The 13,003-nt window shown below is 34.6% G+C and overlaps 1 protein-coding gene across 1 annotated transcript; it reads right to left on the bottom strand.

The window, feature by feature from the left end:
- Positions 1-6,108: 6,108 nt before the first annotated feature.
- On the bottom strand, positions 6,109-8,928 carry LOC110783309 (protein LATERAL ROOT PRIMORDIUM 1). Its single transcript, XM_021987634.2, has 2 exons — positions 7,405-8,928; positions 6,109-6,812 (listed from the first exon to the last, which is right to left on the bottom strand). Exons 1-2 carry the CDS (start codon positions 8,198-8,200, stop codon positions 6,433-6,435), a joined length of 1,176 nt encoding a protein of 391 aa, XP_021843326.1. The 5' UTR covers positions 8,201-8,928; the 3' UTR covers positions 6,109-6,432.
- Positions 8,929-13,003: the final 4,075 nt, after the last annotated feature.

Genomic DNA, 13,003 nt, shown 5'->3' with positions numbered 1-13,003 from the left:
AAGTTCAGTTCACTTCAGCTCCATTAAGTTCAGTTCAGTTCAGTTCAATTCAGCCAAATAAAGTTTAGAAGAACAAGGCCTAATTAGGGTTATATATATTATACTGTAAAAAAATAATTTGCATTTTATCATTCAAGTATAAAGAGCTTAACTAGGATGAAGTTTTACAAAATGACTTCAGTATTTTTTTATTTTAGTAACAAGGCGTCTGGTGCTGACAACAGTGACTAGTTCTATCGTTCTGCATGATCCAGTCAAAGGTAAAAAGGCTAACTAATTATCTTATTCATTCCCAAAGTTTGAGATTAGAAGCTCAGACCAAGTGGTTAAGATACAAAGTGAACAACTGCTATATGAAGATTAACTTGGTTACATGACTTCTTGCACCACTCAACAAAGCTACGACCTACGGGCCCGTTCGTTATCTTTTTTTTCTTCCAGTTTTTTGTTTCTTACAAAACTAAAAATTAAAATATGATAACCACAAAAAGTAATTTCCAGCTTTTTGTTGTCGATTTTTAAATCAACATGATTACGTACTATAGGTATAATTATTTTTCATGATTCAATCTAAATCATACAACTTTCAAAACACAAAAAACCAAAAACTGAAAAGTGAAACTGAACGCGAACAACATAATGTATACTTAGCTTAATTGTGTTTTGTCATCCTAATGTTTTGAATTTGAATGACATTGATTCTTTTTTTTTGACAGAATGACATTGATTCTTAATTTCGCACACTGCAGTAACAGATTCAACAGGTTGACCTGATTTTTGAATATTACAAAGTCAACATCGGTCTAGGTCAACTTTGGTATTTTATGTACACAAGTTGAAGAGAAAAAAGTCAACAGATTTCCACAACTGATAACCAACATAAAATCAGTAACATTCTCAGAAATTGTCGTCAGTCAAGTATATGGACATGATCTTAAGGGCTTCCCCTAAAATTATTCTGACCACCACAAAAGCGTGTCGAAAATTCTAAATTTCCCACATACGGAGTACTTCCTCCGTTTCTGAAAATTCTTTACGCTTTGGATACGTGTTCAAAATATAAAAACTTTGACCGTAATTCCCACTATTATATACATCAAAACGTTATATGTAAGATCTTGTTAGATTGGTCTCGGTATTTATTTTCAGAATATCAACTTTTTATAATTTTTCCACATACGAAAGTGGATATATTAATAGTTAAATATTGCATTGATTCCGTACAAATAGTAACTGTAAAGAACTTTCTGAAACGGAGGTAGTACATCTTATCCCCAGTCAATAGTAAAAAAAAAAAGTAAACAAAGATAGTACAAACGGATTGTGCTACCGAAATACACATTAGGGTGTCGATACGGAATACACGATCTTATCCCTGGTCGATACGGAATACACATTAAGGTGTCGATACAGAATACACGATCTTATCCCTGATCGATAGTAAAAACCAATTGTGCTACCAGCAAAAAAACCTCAAAACAATGAAACAAAACCCTAATATTAAGGTATAAAATCAATGAATATTAAATTGATTATTGTTTCCATCTTCAAAAATTCCTAGTGGCAAGAATGAAAGAATACATACAAAAACCAATCATTTTCCCACAACTTGCTAAGTTCCACTTTTCCTTTCGGCACCCCTTTCTGCTTACTTTCCGTTTTTTCTCTAATCAAGAATCAACACCTTAATATGATATATTAATACTATAATAAGGTATAACTTAACTATATGCTTAATATTATATTAATTAATATAAGGTATAACTAAACTATATGCTTAATATTATTCCCATTAAGATTTTTAACCCTAAAGTTCAAACAAAGGTCACATATTTATTGGAACAAGTTCCCTACTTAAGCATCTTCAAGTAGACCCCACTTGTACGGACCACCATCAACCTAAAAATGAGCATAGAACCTAACAACGTGCATGATCTCAAAACATTTTACTTCTTCCACAAGTCGTAGAAGAAGAAAATAAAATGTTTAGTTATGAGAGGTTTGGAAGACAGGTTTGCGATGAAAAAATATAGGGTTTGAATAAGCGGGTATGAAGAAAATGACAATGTTTTCCTATTATTGAAAGAAATTACAACTCTTACTTACCTACATCATTTTATGTTCTTTAAGAATCATTTGACACATTAAACAACAAATTTACTTAACACTTTATACAAACAACTAATATAAACAGCTAACCACCAATAACCTATTGGTTCAGTGGTGATTGATCGAGGTTGAACTTGGTAGGGAGGACCCCGTGTTCGGTCCCCCCACAACAACAGTTGGGAGGGGACTGGAACCTATCCACTCAAAACTCGCCCCAAATTCGGATTAGCCTAAGGGTGAGTCGGGTGGTACACCAAAAAAATATATAAACAGTTAACCTCTAATATCTAGTCAAACCATCTAACAGCTAAAACTAAACGCTAATTGTCAAACATGGCTGAACTCTATTAGGAAGAAGATCTTAATAGAATGAGGTTTATTTCAGTCAAATTCAATTGAACCAAACCGAGCATAACAACGAACTATCAAACATTGTACTCCATATTCATAAAAAAATTGGTTTAACCCAACATTTACATATGCAACAAAGAAAAAAACAGATTCTTTAACCCAAAAAGATTCAAGTAAAAGCACACAAGCCCTGAAAAAAGGGAGTCTTTGATATAGTGTACTACTATTCTCTTTCTGGACAAAGCATCAAACAAGAACTACATACATAAAAAAGTATAATCCCGAATCACGTCATATACTCCCTCCGTTCATAAATAATCGCGAAATTAGGACACACCGGGATTAAGATAATCCGATATCTTAAGAAAGTACGTAAATTGACTAAACGTCATTACTAGCTAGTCTATAACTTCATGACGGAGGGAGTACATCTTTTTTTCTCGACCAGAACAACTTCAATTATGAACTAATCTCATAATTAACACAAACACATACTCCCTAATCCATACTTAAGGGAAAATTATGATAAATCGTCTGATGTTTAAGCAATGCACAGGAAAATCTTCAGAGATTTCTGATGATGAAGATCTATACAGCAGAAACTAGTTTTAACTGCATTTTCGCCTTCTATATGAAATCGAGATCAGATCTGTTAACTCGAAATTAGAACTCGGGACTGAACAAATTACCTAGCCATAAACGATGCAGATTCGAACACCATGTTTAAGAAAACCATATCAGCAGTAAATTCCTGAGTTTCTGAACATTTCATGAACAGGTAAAAAAGTTCAAAAACATGTTAAAAGTTACTGCATGCTCAATCTCATTAGAGTCTCTAATTTCATCCCTTCTAGCCCGAATCAAACCAAATTTTCCTCAAAATTACTAACCAACATTGTTAATTAGGTTCGTAAATTAACACGATGGCGACAATTTCAGGAAAATTAGAGTCTAATAGCATGTGATACACCATTAGTCCATTACTAACCTAATGAAGATGCAAAACTAACCTAATGTTCATGCATAATGTAGATAATTAGCATGTCAAAACTAACCTAATTTTTTAAAAGAAATGCAATCCACTATAATAGATTCACATGTCATGAATTCAGAGAGGTCACCTTGACATCTCGATCTTTTGGTTAAGCTCAATCGAGAAATGATTTTGGCACACCACTCAGTTGATTTTGATACAACTCTTGTGAATAAAGCACAATTTTCCGTATTCTCACAAAAGGTGTGCCAAAATCAATTAAATGGTGCGCCAAAATCATTTCCCGTTAAACTCTAGCTCTCCATCAAGAAAAGGAGTCAATTAGTCACACTTTCGAGGAATTGCAATAAGCAAACGGTTTCATTTTTCTAGAGGTGTAGAAAACTACTTCCATTTAAGACAACTAGGTACGCAACTTCTTCCATTTTGTAAAGATCAGAGTAAAACTTTCTAAGTAACTACACACTTAATTCCGATGTTTCAAATCCTAGTACCAAAACCCGTATCCATCTAAATACATTGAATTACACCAGGGTTAAAAACTTGAGAAAATAAAATCCAAAATTTTGTTAAGAAAATGCAGAAATCCCAAGAGAGGCACCAAATTAGGGGTAAGAACAAAACAAACCCATAATAAGTCAGCAATTGTAGGCATACAAAAACATAAAATAGACAAAGAAGAAGAAACAGGTTAAAATGCATGCATATCCACAGTTCTTATTAAAGAACAAAGTACAATTAAACGACAACATGTGATAGTTTATATAATTAAACATAGAATCACATCAAGTTGGCAAAAAAAACTAATTAAAAGTGTAAATTAAGATTAATTAACAAATACTCCCAAATCCCAAGCGCCGCGAAAGGGATTAGCACAACACTTATCCTAGGTTGATGATCTCATTGATTCTAACATTGAGAAACATGGATACTGTGAGTAGAGCAAGGAAAACTGTGTCACGGTAGTGTGCCAAAATCAATTATACGTTATGCCAAAATCATTTCCCGAGAAGCACATGTATGTAGATTTTGTACAGTGTTCAACAGTAAAAGAATTTATGCAAAACAGCAAGGATGTATAATCATTGAGGGTATAGTAGAAAATAAGAGGATTGAAATTTTGAAACTAAAGAATAGGGAAAAAGCAGAAGTTTTTCTTAAGGTATATAAAAAAGGTAAAGAAACAAGGACATCTAAGACATTGCTAAATGTGTATTAACCTTAAAACAATTAAGCGAAAACTAAAGGTTTACTCGATAATTAGGACTCGCCCCCCAACATAAATCTTTACGGCGTTTTGGGATTTCCCGATTAAATATCGAGAATGAACGAGTTTGCCTATCATTACTCGTATGTGCTATATATAACTCGATCTATAGCACACCCTTAAGGAAGATATAAAGGGTAAAGAAACAAGGAAATCAAGGCATTGATTGATTAATTCATCATGCAATTGAAAAACTTGTTACTAATCCAAGAAAGAAATGCGAATTAGCCTTAAAATAAGTAAGCGAAAACTAAATGTTCACTCGACAATTAGATCTCGCCCTCTACTAAATTCTCGAGAATGAACGAGTTTGCCCATCTTTACTCTGAGGCGGGGTTATAATTACCAGAAAAACTGATTTTGACACACCTTATGCTGATTAAAGCACATAAACCTGTGTATCACAGTGGGTGTGTCAAAATCAATTCTTGTAGTACTTGTATAGTTATATGTGCTATATAAGACGATCTATAACAGACCCTTAAATAAAAATTCTTTTGTGCCAATAAATGATGGTGACTTTGCAACAACTATCCCCAAATCTTTAAAGTCCACAACAAGCCAGACTAATAATTAATGGTGAAAGAGGTACATACATTCACATATCTAGTTCATCTAGAACTAAACTAACCAAACTGAAAACAAACAGCAAGTTAGGGGAAAATAAGTTTGGTAGAACAGAAAAAACAACAGAAAAAAAATCATATACATATGATATGATACCATGTTTTTTTAGTCATAAAATATAACTCAGTACTATATGTTAAAATGTTAATATATACTTCCTCCGTTTCTTATTAAGTCTCCTGTTTTCCTAATCGGGTATCCCAAAAAAGTTACTCAAGGCTCGGAAAATATGTTTATGACTTTTGTTGATTTCTGTTATATTTCAGAAAAATTACAGGAAAATATGAAGAATTATTCACTATTATATGTTAAAAATGTTAATACTCCCTCCGTTTCTTATTACGTTTCCTGTTTTACTAATCGGGTATCCCAAAAAACGTTACTCTGGCCTCGGAAAATATGTTTATGATTTCTGTTGATTTTTGTTATATTTCAGAAAAATTACAGGAAAATATGAAGAATTATTCCTTTTTGCTTCAGAAAATAATAATAATACAGAAAAGACATTACATACATTGCACAGGAGTTCATAACAGTAAAGAGAAATAAAAATGTTCATACCATATTATTGTCTTTGTCTCTCTGTGAAAATGTGCAGTAGTAAAGCTTTTTTTCTTTGGTTTTCTCTGCAAAGAAAATCATTCATACATTCCAATGGCAGAAAATCACAGAAACATTAAGAATTTAAGATCATGTATTGAAAAAGTTTCCTTGCATGCCAAGTTTCTGAATGATGAATTCATATGGAGAAGAAATTGGATATAATTGAAGAGGTAAAAAGATTATATTTCGAGTCGAAAACCCTATTCATTAATCGGAATAATAATACCATTATCAATAATTAATGATGGATACAAGAAGGATTTTACTAGCTATATTAGTAGTAGTAGTAAAATCACAATTTAATTGATTTAATTTTGAGTCCTTTTGAAATTTTCAACAATAATATTTTTCGAAAAGACTCAAAAAAAAAGGAGGAAAATTCCCTCAATTACTCATGATCATGATAGAGAGATAAATAAATACTTCTAAGACTATTTATAATTTATTTTTCTAAAATGGGGTTTGGGTTTTATTCTTTTTGTCAATTTATATTGTTACCATAAGTTGAACCTCCAAGCAAACCACCAGTACCAGAAGCTGCTGCTCCATAGACATCAGATGGATCAAGAAGCGGCGAGGAAGAAGACGCACCACCGCCATTTCTTCCTCCACCACCACCACCACTGCTTCCTCCACCACCACCACTACCACCACCTAAATGTAACTCGGATAAATTAGGAAACCCATCTCTAGGTTCAACCCCTTGATCATATAAGAAGCCCTTGAAAACATGTCCAGCAATTTTCACCATTGCTTGATATGCAAACTCATCTTCGCCGTCTTCCACCGCCGTCACTCTTACGCACTTAAACACGGCGGGGGTTCTCACTTGCCCCGGCAACGATTCCTTAAAGCTCGCATCTATTTCAACCAAAATCAAATCAAATATAAAATCAAAATCAAATCAAATCAAATATGTACTCATTGATCAAAAACAGTTCGATATCACTATCAGTTTTTGGTTTAAGAGACATGTGATTTAGATTAAATCACGAACTAAAATATTAAGTAATCAGGCTGATTTTGAGAACTGATAACAAAAAGAAATGGTAATCATGCTGATTTTGAGAACTGATAACAAAAAATATGGAAACTAATGTGTATGGTTTTTATATTTTGGTTTTTAGTTTTTGATTTTAAAAGTAATATAATTTAGATTGAATCATGAACTAAGAAATTATCATGTTTACGCTATACTTACACTAATTATGCGGATTTTGAAAACTGATAACAAAAAAATGGAAACTGCTATGTGGGATTTTTATATTTTGGTTTTAAAAGTAAGGTTGAATCATGAACTACAAAATTATTATATTTTACAGTAATCAAGCTTGATTTTGAACTGAAAGTGAAACTAATGTGTGTTTTTTATATTTTGATTTTTAATTTTGTAAAAAAACGGAAAACAAAAAGCGATACCGAACGGAGGGTTTATGGTTAGTTAGTTAGTTACCTTGGTGGCTGGAGCTGGTGTCGAAGCTTCGAGGAGGGGTGTTTGAGGTGGAAGTGTGGGAGGTTGTTGCGGTGTTTTGAGAGGAGATAAGACGAGGCTTTTTCGCCCCAGAAGTAGACCCGGAAGAAGCTCCACCACCTCCACCACCACCACCTCCCACACTTCCACCACCAGTGCCGTGGGTCCCCGCTGCGCCGGAAACTACACCCACCATCTGCCTTTCTCTCCTCCGTGCAGCGGGAACCCACGTGCTCTTGACATGTGTAGAACAGTCAAAACCCCTACTCCTACAACAAGTCCTACACCTCCGATGACTGCAGTCTTTTTTAGCTTGGTTTCCACAGTCTTGACACGTCAGATTTCCACCGCACCCCACCGCAGAAGACGGCGGCGGTGAGTGGAGGAAACTTGACCCGAGTCCATTCGGGTCGAAATTGATGCTTTTCTTCGGGTAATTGTTCATTTGTTGTTGTTGGGTTTGCCAAAGTTGCATTGCACCCGTCCGATTACGGCCCATGAAAGAATCATGTCCGTCTAAATTACCACCACCACCACCGCCACCCTCTCCTCCACCTCCACCCCCGCCGCCTCCACCAGCTACGTTAAGGCAAGGGCCAGCGTTGAAGAGGGGAATAACGCCGACACCCATCCCAACTCCCAACCCGGTAGCGGCGTTATTCCCACCACCACCACCATGTCCATGATGATGGTGGTGGTGATGGTGGTGCGGCCCATCCAACATCAACGACGACTCATGCTGAAACGAAGTTGCAGGAGCAACAACAAACATCCCCATCTCAGGCGGAAGACCGTATCCCACCCTCGACGAAGTGGGCCACAAGCTCGCCGCAGACGCCGCCGTTACGGCGGCTGCAGGCCCAGCATTGAAGCCCAGTGAAAGATCATTACTCTTATCAGCGGCGTTGCTTGCAGCTGAAGCCACCCATTCAGCAAACGCACCAGAATCCGACGCTAATCTCCTTGTAGTAGCCACCACCGCTCTCTTTGTTGGGTTAATTGTGCGAACTCTTAATTGTGCCGAATTTAAGACAACAAAAAAAAATAGAAAATTCAGAAAAATGGGGAATTCTCTTATTACTCAAAATGATAAAATTGACTGCAAACCCATAAAAGGGATTCTTCTTCTTCTTCCACAAAAAAAAAAAACTGAATTTTAGAGCAGAGGAGAGAGAAAACAAAAAAATGTGGCAGTAGACAGTATCAGCAGCAGAAAGAAGAAGATCACAGCAGAAACAATGGGGGGTAATAACGACTTTTTAGTATATAATCTTCTGAATTTCTGACCTTTTTCTCTGATACTAAATTCTATTATCAACAACCTTATTTTTATTTTTGGAAAAAAAAGAAAGAATTGGGGGGAAGTGAAAAAATGTTGGATGATTTGTGAGTCCAATAATCAGAATTTATGCAAATTGGCAAAGAGTGTAGTTTTTAGGAGAGAGAGAGAGAAAAAAAAGGGGAGTACGAGTAGAAAGTATTTGTTGGCTAGCATTTGTAACTTAGTTGGGTTCAAAAAGTCACATGACACCCTCTCTATATAAATTAAAATTATTTTATTTTTTATTTTTAAAGTGAGTTGATCTTTTACCCTCCCTCGTAATTTCTGTTTCAACTTATTTTGACGTATTTTAGATAAAATAAATTCTGTTAAATTCAGATAAATTCAGATAATCTAAAATAAGTTTTTTTTCCAAACATTTACACAAATAAGTTTTTTTTCAGATAAAATAAGTTCAGTTAAATTCAGATAATATAAGTTCAGTCAAAATAAGTCCAATAGAACGGATTAGACCTGTTAAACGGGTCGAATCGGGTCGGATCATAATGAATTGTTTTCGATTTGAGTTGATTTTGATCGGTACTTTCGAGTCGGGTTGACAAATGCGCATTCACATGATTCAGGGTCTTCGAGTTTTGGTTGATTCAACAGTTTGAGAGATTTAAAATGCGTATTATATTTTCATTACTTAGTGTACTAAACATAACCAAATCTTAATATGGAGTAAATAAATAAAATGCAAAATAACAAACATTCATAGCTTTGCTTTGTTTTCTTTACTTGGTCGATCTGTTTGATTTTTCTAATTTGGTATCATTCTTCGTGGTATGCTCTGGTCTACTATGGTTTGATCTGAACTGTTCTTTATTTATTCTAACTTTTGATTAAAAAAAATATAAACCATAAGAATAAGGTGAAGAAAAATAAAAGTCTTTAGTTAAAAAGTTACATTAAACACTTATATAAATGAAAATTAATAGGAAAAAACAAATTATATAAAAAAAAGGTGAATAGATCTTTTACCTTCACTTCAAAGTCCACATAGCTTTCCCTCTCAACCATTTACTTCTGAAGTTCTTCCCCTCCATTCATTGGTGGGACCCCATTTTGTGGGGGGCTCATTTGCCATGTCCATGTGTGGTATATTTTCTTCAACTTGCTTGTGCTTTCCTTTACGAGGAAGTAAAAATCCCATGCTGTGATGTATCACCAAAAACATAACACCAACAAATAGAGAAAATAGAGAAAAAACAAAACTGCTTGTTGTCATATTTTTTTTGACCGATTATGGATCGAACAAATGATGTAATGGTACAAAAAATGAAATGAAATGGTATTTTTTAAGTAAGAATGACATTTTGTAAAAAAAAATGGTGTTTTGTTAAAAAATGGTACTTGTTTTTGTAGGAAATAAGACTGTAAAATCCGAAAATGTTAATAAAATGTGGGCCGAATATTTGATGTAAATAAAGCTGTGACGTGTTACGAAACACTGTCTTAGAAGCAAAATTCGCCCCGACTATGGTGCAATCGGAAAAGGCGTTGCCCCCCAAGATTTTACACAGCGTTTCTCCAAAATGTGCACTCAACTAAGGAGAAACATGGAACTCACAATAATGCTCAGAATAGGAGAAGAGAGAGTTTGATTTTCGGTGTACTTTCAAAACTGATCCCCAAACTGATTATAAAGCCACTAAGATTTTGTAACCGAAAATTAACGTTTAATTGGGTAATTAAAGCACCTGTAACCGCTGATCAGAATTGATCATGTAATAAAACTTTTGATAACTGAAAATCAGAATTGATTTGAGTAATTAAAACGGAAGCGAAAATCAAGGGACGTAATAAATACGACCGTTACGATTGTGGAGTGAGCTACGTAACTGACCGGCCTCATAAAGACTGGACCGTCGGCTACGACTTGGCCCAAAAAGGAGGCCCCACCGCGCACGTGCCACGAACACGAACCGGCCGGACGGGCGGCGGCGGCGCGCGTGGGGATTCCCCCTTCTAGCCCACAACACTTGGGAAAGTACTTCAAAGTATAAACATTACTTCCCTATATTTAAACAAAGGGAAAAGCTTGTTTTCTTTCCATGTGGGACAAAGTTATTTTCTTTAAATACTCCACTTGAAAGGCCTCCTTTTCATTTCTACCAATGTGGGACATTTTCACAATATGGTAATACTCTTTCTTTGCATTATTTCCAACAGGTTTTTAAAGAATGGTACATTTTAAAAGAAAATAGTACTTGTTTTTTAAAGAATGGTACATTGTAAAAGAGAAATGGTACTTCATATCACTTTCTCTCTCCTCTTTTCTGTCATTCTCTTCTCTTTTATTTATTAATTTTGTCATTTTCCTATTGTCCTACTCATTTTGTCATATTCCTAATTTGTTTGATATTTGTGTAAATTTACGAAAATACCCCTGTGAGGTATTATGAAATACCTCACAGGCTGCCGCTACCCCAACCTCTTTCCTTTACACCAAATTTTTAATTTTTACTTTGATTGTTTGAGTTATGTTAGTAGGGAGTAGGCCAAACAAATCATGTGTCTATTCTCTACTTCATTTGTTCGAAATTAATAGTTACATATATAAATTACTATCGCCATACTCATTACTATGTTTAGTAGGTGCGGAGCTGGAGTAAGGAGTGTTTGTTAAACTTATATTCCGTGTATTATTTTTCATTAACTTTGTTATTTTGGTAGGGAGTAGGCTTACAAATCATGTGTCTACTCTTTATTGCCTTTTGTTCGAAATTAATAGTTACACAAACTATTTTTTTTGTTGCGAATGAGCCACAAAGGTAATATAAATTACAAATGGGGGTGGGGGATTCGAACCTGAGACCTATTATACACAGGCCCTCAATCTTAACCACTAGGCCAAGACATCATTGGTATAGTTACACAAACTATGATTGCATGCACAAATGCACAATACTCTTTGGTAGTAGTACATGCGGAGTATTTGTTAAATTGATATTTAGCGTATCATTTTTTGTTTATAATGATTTGTAATTGAATTTTATAACAGATCATCGCTACTTCAATTAAGTAATTAGGGTAAAAGAAACAATATATATTTTTTTTTTTTGACAATTAGAAACAATAATTGAATTGAGAATTAAGCTCGTTCTATTGAGAAAAATAAAATCCAAAGTACATTCATGATTTTATAAAGGAAAATTTGGTAATATTAATCCAACTTTTTGCCGATTTTCTTTTATTAAGCCCACCTACGACATATTTTTTAATAATCCCACCTTTACCGCCCAACGTCTTTTATTGGGCCCAACACGTCATAAACCTATTGTCGGCGGTAATATATCCCTACGTGGAAGTACTCTCTCTAGATGTATTCAGTCATCATCATCAATTCATCACCATCTCGATGATTTTTTCACCAGTTATCGGTCACTTAAGCCCAATAAAAGTCGTTGGGTAGTAAAGGTGGGATTATTAAAAAATATGTCGTAGGTGGGATTAATAAAAGAAAACCGGCCAAAGGTTGAATTAATATTACCAAATTTTCCTTTTATAAAATATATACTTGGTACGAAGTATGAAGTAATGTTAGTTATTGACCCAAAAGGTTGGTATAAACACTTATATAAAGGAAATTTTGTAAAAGCTATGAATCCCCTTATCCTTCCTCCCACTCCTTAAGGAGTTCTTCCTGTGAATCTATATTGGTTTGGCTCGAGAGGAATTTTGTCCAGGTAGGTAAAATCACCTCACCTATTTTTTTTATTTTTTTTTAACGGGAAAGAACAATTTCATTAATAATCAGTCATACGGCATCTACAATAATAAAATAGATCTGCATACCACGGATTCAAAGAAAATACATAACTGTTACAATCAAAACAATTACTATTCTGCATCCTAAAGCACATCTCGTACTCCACCGCTTCTAGCTTAACGCGAGTAGTGATTTTCGATGTTTTCGCATCTTTCCAAGTAGAGCCCTTCGCAATATGCGCACGAATTGTTCTGATTGACGAGTTGATGATAAACCCTAAACCTGTATGAATCCAAATCTCCTTCCTAATTATTGAAACCCTAAAAACCCTAAAAAAATTCTCATCCATGGATGAGAATCAAGAACTTAAAAAACTCTAGGAAAAACCCAAATAAATTGGGAACAACCCAAGAATAAGTTGGGAACCAAACAACAGAAAAAACAAAACAAGACAATACATAAAGAGAAAACAATGAAAAAACAAGAATAAGGGTCGGAAATAGTCTAATTTCCGAAGAAATTAGACTATTTTCGGCCTAAACGGC

Source organism: Spinacia oleracea, chromosome 4 (assembly GCF_020520425.1).
Source record: "Spinacia oleracea cultivar Varoflay chromosome 4, BTI_SOV_V1, whole genome shotgun sequence".
Lineage (NCBI taxonomy): Eukaryota > Viridiplantae > Streptophyta > Magnoliopsida > Caryophyllales > Amaranthaceae > Spinacia > Spinacia oleracea.
Note: the sequence above shows the minus strand (reverse complement) of the source record. Positions and strands in the feature narration are given on the sequence as shown.

Coding starts and splice junctions, on each gene's coding strand:
- LOC110783309 (XM_021987634.2), bottom strand. CDS start 8,200: ATGGGGATGTTTGTTGTTGCTCCTGCAACTTCGTTTCAGCATGAGTCG. Junction 6,813..7,404: donor CACCAGCTCCAGCCACCAAG/GTAACTAACTAA, acceptor TGGTTGAAATAG/ATGCGAGCTTTAAGGAATCG.